This window comes from Nuphar pumila, chromosome 8 (assembly GCF_984573655.1).
Source record: "Nuphar pumila chromosome 8, dmNupPumi1.hap1.1, whole genome shotgun sequence".
Lineage (NCBI taxonomy): Eukaryota > Viridiplantae > Streptophyta > Magnoliopsida > Nymphaeales > Nymphaeaceae > Nuphar > Nuphar pumila.
In genome coordinates, this window is record NC_143256.1 from 126,181,744 (window position 1) to 126,201,063 (window position 19,320).

Sequence of the window (19,320 nt, forward strand, 5' to 3'; positions counted from 1 at the left end):
TTCTCTTCCATCTTTTGTCTCAACGGCGGATGAAACACCTCTTGAAATTAAATGAATAGGTAATTTTGAAAAACAAGATTTCTTTATTCCAAAAATTTGTCTTATACAAAAACTAAATTTAAATTTACTTTCGGTTTCTCAACTCTCGGATCATAGTTGCGATATAAAATTTTCTTCTAACAAATGTTGGATACAGGATCACTGGTCCGAGAGATTGATTGGGGAAGGCTCTAGGAGATGAGACCTCTATTATGTTGATTTTCTTCAAGTTCCCAAGAATTAATTTTATAATGTTGCTCAAAACAAAGATATTCATGTATGGCATAAGAGACTGAGACATCCCAACATTGTTAAAATTTCTTTTTTCACAAAGATCTATGTTTACAACAAAACCCTTTGAAATTGTTCATTCTGATGTATGGGGTCCGGCTCCTGTGATATCTAAAGGAGGTTTCTCGTACTATGTGATTTTTGTGGACGATTACACTAGATTTTGTTGGATATATTTTTTTAAACATAAACATGAAGTGTTTTCAACTTTTAAAACTTTTCATATGATGGTTTTTAACCAATTCAATGGAAGTTTAAAAATTCTTAGATCCGACTCTGGTGGCGAATACCTTTCAAACGAATTCAAGAGTTATCTTGAAAGTTATGGTATCTTTCATCAAAAATCTTGTCCTAAAACCCCATAACAAAATGGGTTAGCTGAACGAAAGCATAGGCATATCATTGAAATAATAGAACCTTGCTCATTTCGCAAAATATTTCAAAAAAACTCTGGGCTGAGGCAGCCCTCGCATCCGTCTATCTCATAAATAGACTTCCATCAAAAAATTTGAACAAGATTTCCCCATTTGAAAAATTGTACGAGAAAGAACTTGATTATAGCAGGTTAAGGGTTTTTGGATGTAAATGTTTTGTTCTTACTGATAAAAACGACAAACTTTTCCCAAAGGCCATTCCTTGTGCCTTTCTTGGTTATTCCGAAACCCAAAAGGGTTTTCGATGTTATGATGTTAAAAATGACAAATTATATATTTCCAGAAATGTAAGTTTTTTGGAAAATCTTAATGGTTTCGAAAACCTTGAATCTAATGACAAAAACATAGATTGTTCTTTTTTATTTAATCTGTTAACTGAAAATGATGATACTAGTGATGATGAGTCAAATCAGAATGACTCAAGTGATAATGAAACCAGAGAAACCAATCTTGTGTCCTCTCTGTTTCCTCAACATGTCGATGAGGAACCTCCTAGGGATCCCATCATCTATACTCATAGAGATAAAAACACCTTCAGAAGTGCCCTTGAAAGCTATGATAATGCTAGTAAGACTGCTGCTCAAAGAGAGGAGAACCTTCGTATGACCGAAAGACATAGAAAAATGCCTTCTAGGTTCATCTCATTTGAATCTTTTTCACCTAAACATAGAGCATGTCTAAGCGCTATTCATTCTTACATAGAACCTAGAAACTTCGAGGAAGCACGAAAATGTCCTGAATGGATAGCCGCCATGGATAAGAAGAGCCAAAACATGAGAATTTCAAGACCTTCCTAGAGGAAAGAAAACAATAGGGTGCAGATGGGTATTTAAGGTTAAGACTAAGAGTGATGGATCCCTCGAAAGATATAAGGCTCGATTGGTTGCAAAGGGGTATAATCAAGAATATGGGATTGATTATGAGGAGACCTTTGCTTCAGTAGGTCGGATGATTACTGTCTGATGTCTTATAATTGTTGCCTCAATCAACAAATGAAACAAAATGGATGTTAAGAATGCCTTTTTAAATGGTGATCTAATTGAAGAAGTGTATATGGATGCTCCTCTTGGAATGGAGACTCCTAAAGGAAAGGTGCTTCGTCTTCGAAAAACACTTTATGGTTTGAAACAAGCCTCCAAGGCTTGGTATAATAGGTTTAATTCCGTAATGATAGAAATTGGTTTTTTATCCTGTTTTACTGATATTGCTTTGTTTGTTAGAAAATTCAATGCAGGTATTGTCATCTTACTGTTGTATGTGGATGGCATGCTCATAACTGGTAGTGATTCTGAAGGGGTTAAGAGCATAAAATCAATGTTGAAAGATAAGTTTGAAATGTCTGATATGAGTTTTCTGACTTATTTTTTGGGTATTGAAGTATCATACTCTCATAGAGGGTATTTCTTATCTCAAACTAAACTTGCTTCTGAGATCATTGACAAATCAGGTATTACAGATGAAAAGGTTTGTGAAACTTCTGCTATAGTAGGAGCTAAAATAAAGATTGATGATGGTGTTCTCCTTTCAGATCCTACTCCCTACAGACAACTTGTTGGTTCATTGATGTATCTGAATATCACTAGACCAAATATCTCTCATGCAGTCTATACTGCAAGCCAGTTTCAGCATGCACAAACTTTCGTTCACATGAGTGCCATCTTGCGAGTTGTAAGATACATAAAGAGTACTCTAAATAAGGGAGTTTTTCTGTCCTCTTCTTCTGATTTAAAATTAATTGCTTACACTGACACTGATTGGGGAGGTGACTCAAATAACCGTTACTCCACCACTGGTTTTTGTGTGTTCTTAGGAAGCTCACTGATTTCATGAAGATGTAAGAAGCAACAAAAAGTGTCCCTATCATCAACTGAAGCCGAATATCGTGTCATGACAACTACTACCATGAAAATTGTATGGATCCGTCAGCTGCTTGAAGACATGGGGATCACTATTGAAGGACCCACTAAGCTATGTTGTGATAACAAGAGTGCAATTTACATTGCCAAAAATCATACTTTCCACGAGCGGACTAAGCACATTGAAATGAACTGTCACTATGTTCGTGAAGCCTATCTAAAAGGAGTCATTGATCTACCTTATGTTATTTCAGAATATCAGTTGACAGACTTTTTCACTAAAGCCTTATGTGCACCTCGATTCAACTTTCTTCTTGGCAAACTTTCGGTCATCATGCTCTAAGTTTGAGGGGGGTGTTAAATTATGTATCAACCTTGTAATCTCCTATATATATATTCATATATATAAAGAGAGATACATATACATATGTACTATGTATATATGTATCTCTATCTATATATATAAATATATTTATATATATTTCTTTTTTGTCTCATTGTCCACCCGAAAAGGGTATTTCTATAAATACCTATTTTACACATATTCCATTTTGGAATATGATTGTAACTTTTTTAATTCCTTTATTTTTTTTCTTTTTCTTTTTCTTTCTTTCCTTTTTATTTTTATTGTATTTTGTGCCACATTGGGAGGCTCCCCAAAGAGTCGTTGGGGAGCCCCCTACGTGGCTCCTTGTTTGATTATAAACAGGGGCTTCTCCCCTCTTGTATTCTCATGGCTTTGAGTCAAAGCCCAAGCCTCTAATAAAGTTCGAATATTTATTCTTATGCCTTTGGTGCATTTGTGAGAGTTTGTGATTTTGTGCTTTTATGCACAAGTGTTCTAAGTGTTCTTATTGTGCATGTGTGCACATATTTGTTATCAAGAATATTAAGGTCTTGATCTTAGTATCTTGTTGAAGATACTTTCACAGTAGCATCCATTAGAAAATGACCTATATATCAGTTAGACGTTAAGAATGCTTTCTTAACTGAAAATTTAAATGAAGAAGTGTATATGGATCCTTCTCTTCGTCTGATTATTGAAAATGAAATGATTTTTCGCCTTTAAAAAGCTTTATATGGGCTTAAAATAAGCTCCTAAAGCATGGTATGATCGGTTTAGTGGAACTATGTTGAATCTTGGATTTAAATCCTATTATACTGACAGTGCTATTTTTGTATGATCTATATATACCTCACTTATCATTCTGCTTTTGTAAGTTGATGATATAATACTGGGAATGATCAGAAGGAAATTGAAGAAATTAAAATTATGCTTAAAAAATCTTTTGTTACGACTAACCTTGGTTTTTTGAGATATTTTTTAGGAATTGAAGTAGCATACTCGCCAAAAGGGTACATTGTCTCAAATCAAATTTGCAATAGATATTGTTGCGTGTTTAGGAATCACAGGCACAAAATATGTCGATACTTCTGAAGTGATAAATGCTAAAATGAGAGCTGAAGACGGAGTTTTATTAGATGATCAAACTCCTTATAAACAACTTATCGGATCATTAATGTGCCTATCTATTACCAGGCCAGACATTGCACATGCAGTATCATAACAACTCAAGTTTGTCAAATGTTTTTACGACTGATGGTACATCTCTTCAAATTGAAAGAATAAGGAATTAGGAATTTTAAAATTTTCAAAATAAAAAAGTTTTTTTATTCCAAAGATCTAACACATTCCTAAATTAAACCTAAATATTTTATCCATCTCTCAAATATCTGATTATGGTTGTAACATTTCTTTCTCTTCAAATGAATGTTTGGTGCAGAATCACCAATTAGGGAAGTTGATTGGACATGGCCATAGAGAAGGAGGGTTATACTATATGGATTTTTAGAAATACCCAAAGACGTTTTTTGTTGTAATGTTTAAAAATTAGATTCAAATGTATGGCATAAAAGATTAGGACATCCAAATGTATCAAAAATTCAATATTTTCTAAATTTGAAAAAAATTTATAATCTTAATGATTTTTCTTGTCAAGAATTGTTTTTGGAAAAATAAAGAAATTATAATTCAATGATAAAACTTTTGTTTCGTCTAAACTACTTGAGTTAGTTCATTCGGATGTTTGGAGTCCCGCACCTATATTATCTAAAGGTGGTTATGCATATTATGTCATATTTGTGGACTTGAATATACTTAAGCATAAATTTGAAGTCTTTTTCCCTTTCAAAAATATGTTGCGACAACAAGAGTGATATCTAAATTGCCGACAACAATACTTTTCACGAAAGGATGAAGCACATCAAGATGGACTACCATTATGTTCAAGAGGAATACCTTCAAAGGACCATTGATCCTCTCTTTGCTCTTAAGTTTCACTTCTTTTTAGGCACACTTTCGGTCATTATACCGTAAGTTTGAGGGAGAGTGTTAAATTGTTTATATATATTTGTGTATATGGTATAGTATATATGTATATGTACATGTATATCTATATATATATATATATATATATTAATATTATATATATATATTTATCATATATAAATATATATAATATATAATTAGGGACAAATCAAACTTCTTTTACGTATATAGAATCTCTTTTCTTAACAATGGTCTTGGATTTCTTATTTTTGTTCCTAAGTCCGAGTTTGAAACTTGGTTTGCGCTCAACCATGTTACGCTAGCACACACTTTTTTTACTTCATCTTTTTTATTTCGAGATCAAGTTTCCTTCTCGATTCTAAGACGTTGAAGAAGTTATTTTAAGGTAAACTCTTAATTCTTATGTTTTAATTTATTTCTATAATCTTTCCAAGATGGAAGCAATCTACCAATGATTTGATTTGATCAAGGTGCATACCTTCATCAAGGTGCATACCTTCATACTTGATTTGATTAGCCAAAATCTACAGCTCATGGACCTGAGGTAACAGTGGCTTATCATCGAATAATTTGAAATTCATAAACATATTAACCAAAAACTCTTAATTCTCACTCTCGTTGTCGGTTTCCTCTCGCTCTTTCCCGCTTGTAGGATCGCTTCTTGCGCTATGCCATTGACGAAGGAGGGCTGGTGCTTTGATACCACTTTGATGCAGCGTGGGAATCGACTTCGATGCACTTGGTTGCGGAAGGCAATGGCACGACTCTCACGGTTGTGCGATGTGCAGAAAATAAGAAGAATGTCCACCGAAAACAATGACACTTGTTTTTATTTCAATATGAATCTCAATCGAACAATAGGACGAACATAAACGAAATAAAGACAAACAATAGAAAGGAGTAAAAGCCAAAAGGAAAACTGCTCACAGAAAAAAATAGAAGGCTGCTGCAATGTTCAAGATTCTCTGCCCCACGCAACCTTAGAAGAGGGTTTTTAAAGACTGCTAGTGGGCCGGGTCTCGGGTCCAGTCTTGGACTTGAGTCATGACCCGCGTCGTCTTCATGCTGTTGCTGGATCTGTGACGTCCGGACCTGTGCTCGTCTGGAGTAGGTACGCAGGGGTACATCATCCTTGCGCCTTGGTATCGTTATCTGGGTCGGATCCACGACGTGGGTCCGATCCTCGATCTCATCGTGCAGGTCCGGCCCCCTGCTTGGGTCAGGCAGTGTGGATCTGGGTCGATCTTGCTCTGCATCAGTAAGGCAACTGAGCTTGAACCAAGTGCGCTCAGAGGCATGTGTTATACGCGCTATCTTTCAAGCGATAGTTGTCACACTTAGGATCAAGTCCTTGGTGTAATGGGTATTTGTGCAATTGTGCTCTCAGGATATAACAAAGCTTTTGCCTTCTCTCAAAGATCGGACCACACCCTGCACTGGGTGAGACCAAGTAACTTGACGTGGACCACCTTGAAAAGCCTATTGACTAGGTAAGGTTAGACCTAGGCTCGACTATTGGTTAGACCCTAGTCTTATTGGGGTAGGGACCTTAGGTTTAGCTTGGGGAGGGACCCTAGGCTCCAATTAGGCAAAGTCTTAACTAAGTCAAGGTCTGAGCTCACTAGTGAAAGAGAGATTATAGTGAGCTAGGGACCTCAAGAGAGCAAGGAGAGTGAGAGAGGAGAGGAGAATTGTGGGATGATGAGAATGGGAGAGGGTTGGGGTTTATATAGACCCCAACCCAACAACCACCAATAAAGGCCCATAAAGGGCATTCAAGGGATCCAAACAGTCACCAATAATGAGCTTGGGTTGGCCAATTGGCCAGCCTTGATGGTCCAAATGGCCATGGAGATGGGGGATAAAAGGTCTAAGGTCCACTGGACAACCAGGGCCATATTGGGATCAAAACAGAGTTACCAGAAATGCACATGTACTAAGGGAAGCGCGCTTCCTCGAGACGCGCTTCGGAAGTGCAACGCTTCCGACACGCCTGGGGAAGCACATGAAAAATATAGGAAGTGCGTCCCCCTTTAAAGGGAAGCACGTCCCCCTTTAAAGGGAAATGCACCCTCCTTTAAAGGGGGACGCATTTTTTAAAATGTCAACTTTGCCTTTTTTTAAAAAAAAATTTAACACGTGAAAAACAAAAAATTTAAAGATAATAGTTTTTGAATAAGGGCAAAATGGACATTTTCAAAAAATCGTAAAGATAAAAAAATGAAACTTAGGGTTTTTGTTTTTTTCATCTGACTCTCTCTCTCTCGTTTTCGGCCACCGGCGACCTCCTCCTCCATTGACATCCGATGATCGGCGACCTCCTCCTCCATTGACGTCCGACGACCTCCTCTGCCATTCATGTCTGACGACCGACAACCTCCTCCACCGACATCCAACGACCGACGACCTCCACCTACGTTCGACGATGTCTCTGTTCAGGTACGCTCTCTTCTCTCGATTCTCTCTCTGTCATTTCTCGTCCCTCCGTTGCTATTTGATTTGCTACCGAGTCTCGATCGAGCTCAATGCGTGTTTGGTTGGAAATGAATGGTTGTAATTTATGGGGTCGCTTTGATAGCGTGCGTTTACCAGGGATGATTTTATTGTGGGAGTTGTTCAGTTTAGATCATGGCTCTCAACGAAGTATCTGGAGATTATTTCTCGGCTTTTTTCTTGTTTAACCGATGGGTTTGATTGGGTTTCATCAGGTACGTTGGCGATGCTCTCAGTGTGCATTAGATATGTGAATTTTTAAGATTTCTTGGTGACATCGATCGATTCTTATCGGCCAAGCAGGATTTCTGCGTCAATCGTTCACAGGGAGTCACTTTGCTTGCTGCGATGCTTGGTTAATAGCAAAGTCACAAATCTCGTTATTGGTATTTTCTCGACGGCGAACGAAAATATTGTAATAAATTGAAGAAATTTATTTTTTTGGGGGGAAATCTATGTATATTTAAAACTTGAAAATGTATGAGAAAACATAATAAAAACATTAAAATATAAAAATGTAGATATCATGTTAATGATATTGCAACAAAAACCATGATATGTTCAAAATGTCTCATTTTTTGTGGGGGGGGGGGGGGGTTGTATTTGTTTTTGAAGATCTTGCGCTAAAATAGCGCGGCTTAAAAAATCCTGAGATATTTTTGTGAGTATGGTTAATAGAGATAAGTGCATTGGGGATTTGGGGGGTTACTAGTTAATTGTTTGACCCCACACTATTGTGTGTACTCAGTTGAGCTAAGATTGGGCTTGCTTAGGTGCAGTGTTTTCCCAATTTTGTTTTAATCAATTAACTAGGAGAAATGTCTAACTAAGAAATAATGTAGCCTAGGGAATTTGGATCATGTTGGTTGTGTTAATGTCTTCGTTACCCCATTCCCTTAGTCTAAAATATCCTAGTACGTGGGTGGAGGCTTAACCATATCTCTATGTAATCTTTGAGTTTATTAATTTCTCATTTTCTATGTTGCAGAGATCACAAGATTTACAACAATCACAACATCAAATAACAAGTCATTTCATTCTTTCGTTTAAAAAAGTACGTTTTTTAATCAATTTTTTTTATTTTCTTAATGCATTATTTAGTGCTTGCATGCATTTGTTAAATGGTTGCAACAAGAATGTGAATTATGATCTTGTCTTAATGTATTAATTTTTAAATGCTTGACAGTTGCAATATGATCATCCCGCGCTTCCCGCTTCCTAAAATTTTAGAAGTGCCTCGCTTCCGCTTCCCGTATCGCTTCCTGTTCCCGCTTCCTCGACTGGCAATTCTGGGTCAAAACCGTCCAAAACCAGGGATGTGGTCAACAATCAAACAGGTAAGGGTTGTTGATGGACCTTTTGACCATTATTGCCCCATGCAAAGACGTTGGACAGGTTCTAGTCAAAGTTCAAAATGGATCCAACATGAATTAAGACTGAGTCAAAGTTCATAAATAGGTTAGTCAACGGTCGGTCTTAGATGTGAGGATTAAGTCATTCCAAGTGTTAAAAAGAATGGTAAAAAACCAAACCAAACCAAACCGAGCCGAGCAGGGCCGAAACCAAAATCTTAATCCGAGTCCAAGTCTAAAGTCTAAAGTTCAAGATCCAAGATCCAAGGTTTAAAGTTCAAATTGATATGCTCCCATTGGGCCTTGCCCATAAGCGCAACACCCCACTATATAAGGCCAAGTGAAGTTCTCACACTCTTTAATGTGTGACTGAACTTGTAAAAAAGAATAAACACCCACTAACTCAGGTAAATGTAGGATAATGTGTAGGAAACCTGGATAGTTTTGAGCCAATACCCCAACAAAACCTTCCAAACCACTTTCAAAAATCAATTCTAGATGTATTCTTTTGCTAATCTAGTGCGCAGATGTGATCTACGTGGTCAAAAGCCTAAGAACCAACACTTGGATCAAGTTCTTTTGATGTGTAAATAGGATTTTATAATGTGCTAAAAGTCAACAATTGAGATTTTTGAAAATTTTTAGACTATAAAAGTCCTTTTTATGCAATAAAAAAGCTTGATCCAAGTGTTGGTTCTTAGATTTTTGACCATATAGATCACATATGTGAAGTTAGATTTGCAAAAAAAAAATATCTAGAATTGATTTTTGAAAGGTTTGGACCTTCCCTGTCTTGGACAGTCCCCCTTTTCTCTCTCTCTCTCTCTCATATATATATATAAACATCCAGTGCACCCAGAACCGTTCGATTGCACCAGATCAGATGGTCCTGAGCGCCTCTCTCTCTCTCTCTCCACATCCTCGACGCTTCAATGAGAACCCTCCTCCCCCCTGTCAGCCAACTAGCAGCCAGCCAGTGAGCTGACAGCCAAGAGGCTGGAGAGAGAGAGAGGGCTATGTCACATGGGTGCATCAGGGGGCCTGGCGCAATCATGTCTGGTGCGGCAGGTGCGGGTGCTAGTACTGCCCGTTTACAAAGTCCAAGGTGGGCCGGTTGGGTCCCAACCCTACCCAAAACTTTTTTTTAAGTTTCTAATGGTTGTTACCGTATTTTCCTTCATTTCATTTATTGTATGTATTATTGCTAGGTTTTATATTTTCATTTGATTGTATTTTAATATTTTCATTCCTAACCATTTTTACTGTTTGTATATAGTTGACTTCTATATTTTATTTCATTTTTTTGCTTTTAGTATATATATATATAGGGAGAGAGAGAGAGAGGGGTACCCCTATACCCACATTTTCTGAAATTGCCATGTAGTACCTCGAAACCCGCACCCCATACCCATGTGACATGGGAGATAGGCCGGCGGTCGTCCAGTGCTGCCTAGGAGAAAGCTAGCACGAGGGTGGACTACAATGGGTGAAAGAAAGAGGGCAGGCACAAGGATAGTTGGTGGTGGGACAGTTACATGGCTGAGAAGGGGAAGGCAGCTGCCAGCCATCCAGTCATCTAGCAGCCGGCTAGTGGCCTAGAGGGCAGTGAAAAGGAGTAGAGTTGTGGGGCACACAGTAGAGAAGTGGAGAGTGGGTCATGCGGCTGGTTGTAGAGAGAGAGAGAGAGAGAGAGAGAGAGACTCAGGAGTCAGGACTGTCTGATCTGGTACAATGGGATGGTCTTGGTGCGTTGGGCGGTCCCCCTTTCCTATATATATATATATATATATATATATGGTTTTATATTTAATATAGTCGATTGTAGGTACAATCTAGTTGGAATCTCACAACGCAAGTTGTTTTGACTCAATCTAACCTCGAATATGTGTTCAACATGCTCGATTTAAGGGAAACAACCCTTGGATCGTATTTTCTCGATTAAAAAACATGTTTTTTGAGTTGGGAATAATCGGCACATTTACAACTGTTGATTTTTGCATCACCAGAAAAGCCTGTACACAGGTTGGATTCAGGCAATTCAAAAGCTGGTTCCCACTAAAAACATGTAGATCGCATCCATGGGTCGCTTGGAACAACTTTTAACCATATATATATATATATATATATATATATATATATATATATATATATATATATATATATATATATATATATATAACCGATGCAACTTTCATGATGTAAATTTTTTCTTTTCAATCACCATGTACACACTTATTAGATAAGTCTTTGGTGTGGATGTGTACACCAAGAGTTTGGTAACTAGTAAAATTGGTGTGAATATGTATTCTATGAGACTGTTCATGCACTTTTAATCAGATAAACTATATAAATGGATTTATCGTGATTCATTTATCATAGAACATGATTTGGATCACTACATCTAAATATTAAAGCATATTTTTAGAAAGAGACAAAAATTGTTTAGATTGCACCAAAATACTGATAGTAAAAACATTTATTGATATCAAATTACTAGATGTGGACGTGATTTTGGCTAAATAAACCATGGTAACTAATAAAAATCATTCATATGGTACACACATCTACACTAGAGATTTATCCTGTACATGTGTATATGTCTGGTTGATAAATAGATCTAGTAACCATTTTTACTTCATAACTAATTTTTGGCCTGAGCCTGACCTTAATTCTGTGGATGTTGATCTGACTGACCTGGTGTTGGTGCCCGTAGGAGCATCAGGGCAAATGGATAATATAGGCACTTTACATGATCACTGCTGTAATTAGAAATATAGCTAAGTACTTTGGAAGAATAGCCAATAAAATCCATCATCCATGGAATTTGGTGAAGTCAAATTCCCTTTTTCAGATGTGGCACGTTCATATCAATGTTATCCTTGGTACATTCCAGTAACTTCTCTCTTGCCAAAATCTTTCCCTGTAGTGCATGTGCATGCATACATGCATCCATTTTTGCATGTGTGTGCGTGCACCTATGCATTATCCATGCACATATGCATGTCTCTCCGGACACTCATGCCACACACAAAGGCCTTGGCCCTGTTATTACTACATATTTAGCCCTTGTATGTTCTCATTATGTTTGGGTCTTGATGCTGGCAGGTCCTCTGTATATAGAATGGTTGATTCTTTTAGTTCATGGCTTCCTGGTTTTAGTGCATTCCATCTTGGTTGTTTGTTCCCATTGTATATTTTACTATTTTTTTCTCTGGCGTTTTCACTATGATTTGCTCTTCACACTGGCACATCTTTTGTTTATAGTGTTCTGGATAGATGAACTTTGACTTCTTGGCTGCCTTGATTTAATGCACTATTTTTTGTAGTTTGTTAAAGTGTAATTTCAATTTGACAGCAACACAGAGGCTTGCCTATGGGTATCGAATCAATTTATCTGGAGGTAATTGGTTATCCCTTAGCGTACACTCTAATCATGTTATTTTGAGCTGCTACTTTGCTGTGCTTGATGGTAGATGATGCAATTTTATCAAATTTGTTTGTTTGAATGGAAAACTTTCAAGGATAGTACTTACTGAAAAAGGTGAATAGTGTCTCGGGTCTGGATCCTCTCTCGTTTTCTCAATGCAGGTACCAAGGTGGAATTCTAAGACTTACCTCATCATTGCCATTTCAACTGTGGGTTACTCGTGAAAACTGAAAATCGTTCTAGCAAGATATCTAACTTCTCATTCTGGTATCATGATACAAGAATCATTTGGTGAAAAAAAGGAAAAGGTAGTGCACCATGTTTTGCAACCTGCATGAGATCCATCATATTGAACTACTCTCATCTTTGCTTAAGGATCATGTCTTCAGGAGTATGAAATATTGAAATTGTTTCCGTTTTGTTCTTTAGGATGTTAGTGTGCATCTTGATGCAATAGAATGTAATATTATGCCTCTCTCATATGTTCTTATCACTTAGGTTTCATCTCCTTTTGCCTTTTTTGGGAACATTAGTTATATTGTGTCTTTGGGTTTTTTTATTGTTTTCCGTTATTGGTAGCTAGACATGCATATATTTTTATATAAGAATGTATCCTTGCTATTTCAGTGGTCCCATCCATGTCTTGTGACAGCCTTTCTAACATGCAATTCTTTCTCATCTTTGATGGGCCCTTTCTACCTGTAGAGCTTTTCTTTTCTTTGTTACATTTTAAAGAGTATATTCATGTGTGGGTGGATGGATGTCTATGTTGTGTGCATGTGTGACTATGAAGCCTGAAAATAATAAAGCAAGATAACTCGAAGTGGCCTGGCAACTCCCAATTCTATCATGAGAGTTGTGCACCTACAATTCCAAGCTAGCAGCATCAGATTTTTGCCGTTATTGGTTGCAATTATCATTCTTCCTCCTCTAATCTTCACCGTGTCAAGCTTATAAGGCAATTTTGATAGGATGTTGTAATGTGGTTACAGGGAGGTTACATGGGAGAGCTATGCTCTTCTCCATGAACGATTAAAGCAGCATGCAGAAGAAAGATGCTTCCTCTCAAATTCATGATTTTTAGTCAATTCATCTTGCTCAATATTAATAAAGCATCCAAGTCAATATTGGCAAGGTTGGTGCATGTGGCCTGCAAATCCTTTAAGTTCACAGAAGACCTGCTTCAGTGAGCAAACACACTCATCCTTCCCCTCTGTCAAATGGTACAAGATTGAAAATTTTCAGAGTTCTCTTTTCCCAAGAGTAGGGGTTCTCTTCAGGCTAACCCCTTCAATCAAGCTTAATTCTTTCCATTGAATACAGATAAAGATAGCTAGAGTATCATCAGAAAGTAGGACCATATTAACCAAGTTTAACAGGTTGAACTGATTCTAAGGAATTGGCTAACCAGCCGTTTTTCTGGATCCAGCAAAAGTTGATCAGTCATCAAATTTGGAGAGACATTTGCATATCACTAGTTTATATGCTAAACCAAATGAACTACTTACAAATTAGAGTGGTCTTAGTCTGACCTGATCCAGCTTGAGTTGTATCTTATGGCACTGTCTGTTACATTAAACCCCACATGTGCCACATCCACCACCTTAAAAGAAAAGTCATAATGTAAATGGCTGCTTAAGTTTTCTGTTTTACTTGGTAATCATAGATCTGCTAAAGTTCTAAAGGGAGCTCCCAAAGCAACATAAAGGCATGATCCCTCCCTCCCGTTGTTGGATTGCTTAGACCCCTATTTGGCCCCACTTTTTCTATATAGTTTATTGTCTATGATCTTTCTATTATTGTCAAGATGCAGTGGAATGTCTCCAGGTTGAATTTTTTTTTGTGCTTGCAGCTGAAAAGGCATAAAGTGCAGCATGATCATGTGACACTAAACTTTAGACCTGCCATAATCATCAGATGACCCTGGCACATCTTTGGTTATTTTTAAATGTCTTTTTTGTACCTTTTATCTTTTCGTGCACGTCCTGTTTAGATTTAGGAGTCTTGATTGAATTTACCTTTTCAGAGAGAGTACAACGTAGATATTCATTAATCTACATGGCTGTTCCTATTTTCTTCTGATTGTAGGTGCTGCTCTTCTTTTTGGTTTCTGGAGATTTGACAGATGTCATCATTCATGCCTAGATCAAATTCTTGCACTAGAGGGAAGTCACATGCAGCGAGAGCTTGCAAAGCTGTATGTCATCTGGAGAGAGAGAGAGAGAGAGAGAGAGAGAGAGAGAGAGAGAGAGAGAGAGAGAGAGATTGTTATACTTTCTGAATCATGCACTGTAACTTGTTGCAGAATATTGACCAAGTATCAGAATGATCCATGGCGAATGCAGCTTGTTAAGAAGCATTTCTATTCTGAGAAAGTATTCAATGACAGCAGTCCTGAAAAGCCATTGTCAAGATGGCGCCAGCGCCATTTCTTTGGAGACAACACTGCTCCGCGACCTCGTGAGGACGAACAAGAGAAAGTTCATGAGAAAACCAACTCTAATCATGATGGCAGCAGTGAGCCAGAAAGCTTAAACGAAAAGTGCATTTACATACCAAAGGAGATCCCTGTAAGCATAACTGAGAACACTAATTGCTGTGTGATCACAATTTCAATTTGAAAACGGCCAAGAAGTCTCTCACCTTTTTTTGTCCATGGAAAGTAAACACTTGCTTTTGAACAGTTTCTCCATTTGACTTAAAAAAAAGTTCAATTCAACCATCACTGAAAAGTAGACCGCTGCCCCTGAAAAAAATGCTGGGAATTTTTTTCGCTAGGAGAGTTGCAAAACGTGCACAGAAAAATGTTCTTACCTATGAAAATTTCAGATTATTTGAGGTCATTTTTCTATGAGAATAAATCACATGTTCACAAGCCTTGTGAGAAAACTCTCACATGGGAAAATGGCTTTGCTACTTTTCCAACTGCCATGATTTCAAATCTGCTCTTAAATGAAAAAATTGTTATTAGTTCATCGAGCTCTAAGGACTATTGTGGTTCTGAATATAAATTGTTTGTGTACCAGAAAATCGAGGAGGATTTTGTTGCAAACCCTCTAGATTGCATTTTGGGGTATTCAGGTACCGAGGAGAGGGGCTCTGAAACTGTTAGCATTTCACCTAGAAGACGCAGTCGGGCTCACAGAAGACTTCACCGGAAGAATCATCTTGCTCAAAATGTATCATCGAGAGCTGAAATTGTAGAGTAAAAATTCAATAGAAAATGATTCATTAGTAAATTTTGCTGTAAAAAATAATTGCTTGCTTTGTTGGGGAAATTTAGAATGTTAAGTTTCCTAAAATTTTCTGACAGATTTCTCCTACAAAATATGATCTTCTAAAGCTTTAATTTACATTTAAAAGACGGAGAAGTGCACTGCAAGTATGATATATATATGGGTAAATATTGGCTACCCATCGAGCGTATCATACCCTTTAGTGAACAGGCCGTTCTGTGGATCAAGCCCTTATATTATTTATATGGTTTACAACAAACAACAACAACAACTACGCCTTCATCCCAAAACAATTGGGGTCAGCGATATGAACCAAAAAAGAAATTCATTTTGGGTCTTCCACATGAATCCTTTTCCTCCAATCATTTCTATCCAACGCCATGTCCTCGGTGAGGTTCAAAGCATTCATATCCTTTCCTATCATCTCCATCCAAGTCTTCCTAGGCCTACCCCGACCTCTTTTAACTAATATATTTTTCCATTTCTCCAACCTTCTAACTGGAGCATCATTAGGCCTTCGCCGAATATGTCCAAACCACCGTAAACGATTCTCTCGCATCTTATTTTCAATGGGTGCAACACCTACCTTCTTACGTATCTCTTCGTTCCGAATCTTATCTTTTATTGTATTTTCACACATCCATCTAAGCATCCGCATCTCAGCTACACTCATTTTTTGAATATGATGTCTCTTGGCAGCCCAACATTCCGTACCATATAGTAAAGCGGGTCTAATAGTCGTCCTATAAAACTTTTCCTTCAACCGCAATGGCATTCTACGATCGCACAGCACTCCAGTAGCACTTTTCCATTTCATCCACCCAACCTTTATCCTATGATTTACATCTCCATCAATTTCTCCATACTTTTGAATGATGGATCCCAAATATTTGAAATAATCATTCACCGGTATATCTTGCTCACCAAGCTTCACTACACTCCCATCACTACTTCGTTGCTTACTAAACCGACATTCCATATATTCAGTCTTACTCTTACTCAACTTAAAACCTCTAGCTTCCAATGTCTATCTCCATAATTCTAACTTAGCATTAACCCCAGCTCTAGACTCATCAATCAAAACAATATCATCAGCAAACAACATACACCACCGTACATTTTCTTGAATTGATCTCGTAAGCTCATCCATCACTATTGCAAATAGGAAAGGGCTTAAAGCAGATCCTTGATGTAACCCAACCGTTATCGGGAAATTGGTTGTCACCCCTCCACAAGTGCGGACATTGGTTACTACTCCTTCATACATATCTTTAATTATACTAATGTACTTGAGAGAAACACCTTTCTTCATCATTGTCCACCAGAGAACGTCCCTAGGTACTCTATCGTATGCCTTCTCTAAATCAATAAAAACCATATGCAAATCTTTGTTCCTCTCTCTATATCTTTCAATAAGTTGTCTAAGAAGATGTATAGCTTCCATAGTTGATCTTCCAGGCATAAAACCAAATTGATTCTCCGATATCATGACAACCTTCCTCAACCTAAACTCAATCACCCTCTCCCAAAGTTTCATAGTATGACTCATGAGTTTTATACCACGATAGTTTGTGCAATCTTGTATATCACCCTTATTCTTATATAAAGGCACCAAAGTACTCTTCCTCCACTCATTAGGCATCTTATTTGTTCGCCAAATCAAGTTAAAAAGATTTGTCAACCATTCTAAACCTTTCTCTCCCAAGCATTTCCAAGCCTCGATAGGTATACCATCTTGGCCAACTGCCCTTCTTGATTTCATTTTCTTCAAAGCCTCTGCAATTTCTTTCTTTTGAATCTTGCGCATGAAGTCACGATTTATCTCATGAAAAGGAATGGAGAAGTCTCCAAGATCTTGAGCCTGACTATCATTAAATAGCTTATCAAAATAATCTTTCCATCTCTCCTTAATCTCCTCATCTTTGACTAAAACCCTTTGCGTTTCATCTTTGATACATCTAACCATACCCAAATCCTTCGATTTCCTATCTCTCATCTTTGCAAGCCTATAAATATCCTTCTCGCCTTCTTTGGTATCCAACTTGTCATAAACCTCCTTATATACCTTAGCCCTCGCGTTTCGAACAACTTTTTTAGCTTCCTTCTTTGCTATCATATACTTCTCCAAATTCTCATTATCACGACTCTTACTTAGATTTCTATAACACTCTCTTTTAACCTTAATAGCTAATTTGACATCCTCGTTCCACCATGATGTATCCTTACCTAGTGGTGCACCGCCTTTAGACTCACCCAATACCTCCTTAGCTACTTTTCTCATACCACCCGCTATCTTATTCCACATTGATTCTGAATCCTCCTCGAGACACCAATCAACTTCCTTAACTACCTGCTCTACAAACATTCCTTGTTTAGCTCCTTTCAGTGCCCACCACTTAATTCTAGGATCTATCCTATGTCTATCCCTTTTGCGGCATTGTCTAATTCTAAGATCTAAAATTAAGACTCTATGTTGTGTAGCTACACTTTCTCCTGGTATAACCTTACAATCGATGCAACAACCCCTATCTCTCTTTCTAAGTAGGAAAAAATCTATCTGACTCGTATTAACCCCACTTTTAAATGTTACTAGGTGAGACTCCCTCTTCCTAAACCAAGTGTTTGCTAAGATCATATCATAGGACAAACAAAAATCTAAAATCCTTTCTCCACTTTCATTTCTTTCTCCTATACCATAGCCTCCATGGATATTCTCAAATCCATCCCTACTAATGCCTACATGTCCATTAAGGTCACCGCCGATGAAAAGCTTTTCTCCATAAGATGTCTCTTGTACTACTCCATCTAAATCTTCCCAAAATTGATGCTTAATGGAATCATCTAAACCTACTTGAGGTGCATAAACACTAATAATATTAATAATATCCGTACCTAATACTAATTTAATAAGTAAAATTCTATCACCCTTCCTACGGACCTCAACTACATTATCTATAAACTGACGACTCATAACAATCCTTACTCCATTCCTATTCATATTTATTCCTGTATACCAAATCTTATATCCCCAAGGTTCTATCACTTTAGCTTTCTCACCTACCCATTTGGTCTCTTGAAGACATAAAATATCAATCTTTCTCCTACACATAACATCTACTAACTCTACCAACTTACCAGTTAAAGACCCTATGTTCCAAGTGGCTAACCTAATTTTATGGTCTTGGACTAACTTCTTTACCCCCACCCGTCCAACAAAGTGAGGGAACCCTTGCCTATTTGACACCACACCCGGGCGCCGGTGTGACGCGTCGCTTCTGGGCGATGACCTAGCAACCCTTGCACATTTATCGCTGCCTCCGGGCCTAGAGAGTACAGCGCGTCGCTCAGTAGGGAACGCCCCAACGAAATTCTCATATTGGTTCATTTTCATAGGATATGACAAAGTTTTTATGCTGGCTGTCACAGGCCTACCGCAACCCTCCTCCTTTATCCGGGCTTGGGACCGGCAGTGTATAACTACACAGGCGGAGTTATATTATTTATATGGTTTGTTTAGTCAAAAACATGTTTTAGATCGTCCGATTGAATGTATAAGCATTTTTTGTAAGGCTTCAAATTCAATGATCTATATGTGTAAAAATGTCAGTTGAGAGTTTTTGCATCGAAACTACTATATCTTTTTTTTTAATTGCATCAAAACTACTTGATCAAAAGTGCATTCCCTGCAAAAGGACCATGCTGAACATATACCTTGGGGGTCAATTGATGAAATAAAACTTGCACGTATGAATTTTAGCTAGAGAGTACGGTACTCTAAAGTGTAGCCATGTCACCTTAGGAGGATCAAAAAGTAGATTCAAATCAGTAAGGAAATGCAGCTA

The 19,320-nt window shown here is 37.6% G+C and overlaps 1 protein-coding gene across 1 annotated transcript in view; it reads left to right on the plus strand.

Annotated features, from left to right (window-relative positions):
* LOC149830663 (uncharacterized) overlaps positions 1-15,481 on the plus strand; it is a 37,110-nt gene extending 21,629 nt beyond the window's left edge. Inside the window, exons 3-6 of the mRNA XM_090016663.1 lie at positions 12,171-12,215; positions 14,331-14,439; positions 14,548-14,812; positions 15,269-15,481. Coding sequence (XP_089872789.1) covers positions 12,171-12,215; positions 14,331-14,439; positions 14,548-14,812; positions 15,269-15,451 — 602 coding nt within the window. The 3' untranslated portion in view covers positions 15,452-15,481. The remainder of the gene's footprint in view (positions 1-12,170; positions 12,216-14,330; positions 14,440-14,547; positions 14,813-15,268) is intronic.
* Positions 15,482-19,320: the final 3,839 nt, after the last annotated feature.